Genomic DNA, 1,870 nt, shown 5'->3' with positions numbered 1-1,870 from the left:
CAGAGCCCTGTCCCCCCTGCCACACTCTGCACGTGAACACACACAGCCAAGGCTGTTGCAGTACCACCCCATCCCTTCAGCAGGGCAAGAAGTCACGGGACAGTTCTGCTGTTTTACTTCGTATCGTTACCTGCAGAAGGCTGCTTGTAGGATTTCAGCAGCGTAGGCACACGAGACTCCTACGCTGCTGTCTAGGACTGCACAGCCCTTCAAAGCCCTTTCCTAAGTAGGGCGCCCAGTTACAACTCATCTAAATAGGTTTGTATGTTAAGGCCACTGAGATTTTTAGGCGTGGTTTTAGTGAAGGCGTAGACCCAGATCCACAAAGCTGCGCAGGAACCTAACTCCCACTGCCTTTGAACACGAGCTAGGTAGCAAAACACTTTTGGCTGCTTTTGCCTATCCAGACTCAACCCCTGGCAAGCAGTGTTGCACACTGCTCAGGGTGGTACAAGCCAGGGACTTGCAGAAAATATAAGGCAGCAAGAAATGGGTTCTTTTTATGTATCGGGCAAACTAGGAGCTGAGAGGCATCAGCCACCCTCAACCCTTCAGGACTTAGAACTACAGCAAACCTCGGCTTTGGGGCAGCAGCAGCACTTTTTAAGGCGGTGGGAATGGCAAATACGAAGTCTCCACGGACAACACCCAATAGGACTTTTTTCTCCCTTAAGCTTCTGCCCCTTCAAAAACACAGTCTCTATCTCCGGACACCTACAGCTGTGGATGTTTTGCACGCGTACATCCCAAACACCGTAATTCTTAAACCCACAGTTATTTAGCAAAAATAAAGACAGTGACAACTGCCCAAAGAGAAAACCAGGTGGCCCTTGAATCCCCAATATGTTCAGCCTTTCTAGTCAGGCTAAGCAGAGCAGCAGCTTGAGCCAGCAGAGCAGCAGCCTGTCCCCAGCCCCTATACGGAGGCACAGCACGTCCCCCACCCTTCAACAGACACCTGGCAAAGCAGTGGGTTAAGCAGCAGTGCAAATGATAGCAGTTTAATAAGATGATCAAACACTGGGAATCCTTTCAAACCCATGAAGTCATTAGCAGGACTACTTTGCGCAACAACTTCTCCCCTCCCGCTGTCACTTAAATCAAATAAGTGGCTTCACTGACCTGACCAGCTGTGTCGCAGAGCTGCAGTCTCACCGGCTTGCCATCGACAGACACGACAGCTTTGGAGAGAAAGGAGGAGGGAGGGGGAAAAGTGCGGTGAGTCCAACTTTACACGTTTTCCATTAAGGAAAAAAAAAGGAAGGAAAGAAGGTTTACCATCCCTCAGCTCTTTCAGTCTCCTCTTCAATTAGTTTAGATTTAACAACTTGACAGAGCTGGAAGGGAGTCTATTTCTAACACTTGGGCACACACAAGCCCTTCAGGGCTTTCCGATTCATTTCACTGCAAGAGAGGAGGTAGGCAGTGACTGCACTAACCCTCAGCTGGCGGAGGGGAGAGCGAGCCAAGCGGCCCGGGTCCTTTTTCTGCCACAAAGGGTTTAGTTCATTATCCTCTTGTACATCTTCAACACGCCCGGGACACAAAAAGCCCCCCGCTGGACCGAAGAGAAAACCCAGAACCTCCCCCTTTGCCACGGTGAGGCGGCAAGTCTTGCTTAAATACGGCAAGTATTTAAGCTTGCCTTTTAGGCGCTTCCTATCTCGCCGAGAGCTGGAAGTTTTAGAGCGGGGAGTTCACAATTAAAGCCCGGCTTTGGCCGCACGGCCGGGCGCGACACCAGCAGCCAGCCTGGCTCCGCTACACGGGAGATCAGCCGGTGCCGCCGGCTGCGATGGGAGTCTGACGAACTCCGGTCCTGCCCGAGAAGGGTCCTGCCCCCAAATAGATAAATAACTTACAAACACCT

At 51.4% G+C, this 1,870-nt stretch overlaps 1 protein-coding gene across 1 annotated transcript in view; it reads right to left on the bottom strand.

The window, feature by feature from the left end:
* Positions 1-1,870, bottom strand: part of RHOU (ras homolog family member U) — a 34,958-nt gene that overhangs the window by 5,047 nt on the left and 28,041 nt on the right. Inside the window, exon 2 of the mRNA XM_009329233.1 lies at positions 1,123-1,228. Within this exon, the coding sequence (XP_009327508.1) occupies positions 1,123-1,228 (106 nt within the window). The remainder of the gene's footprint in view (positions 1-1,122; positions 1,229-1,870) is intronic.

This window comes from Pygoscelis adeliae, unplaced genomic scaffold (assembly GCF_000699105.1).
Source record: "Pygoscelis adeliae isolate BGI_AS28 unplaced genomic scaffold, ASM69910v1 Scaffold77, whole genome shotgun sequence".
In the NCBI taxonomy this organism is placed as follows: Eukaryota; Metazoa; Chordata; class Aves; order Sphenisciformes; family Spheniscidae; genus Pygoscelis; species Pygoscelis adeliae.
Note: the sequence above shows the minus strand (reverse complement) of the source record. Positions and strands in the feature narration are given on the sequence as shown.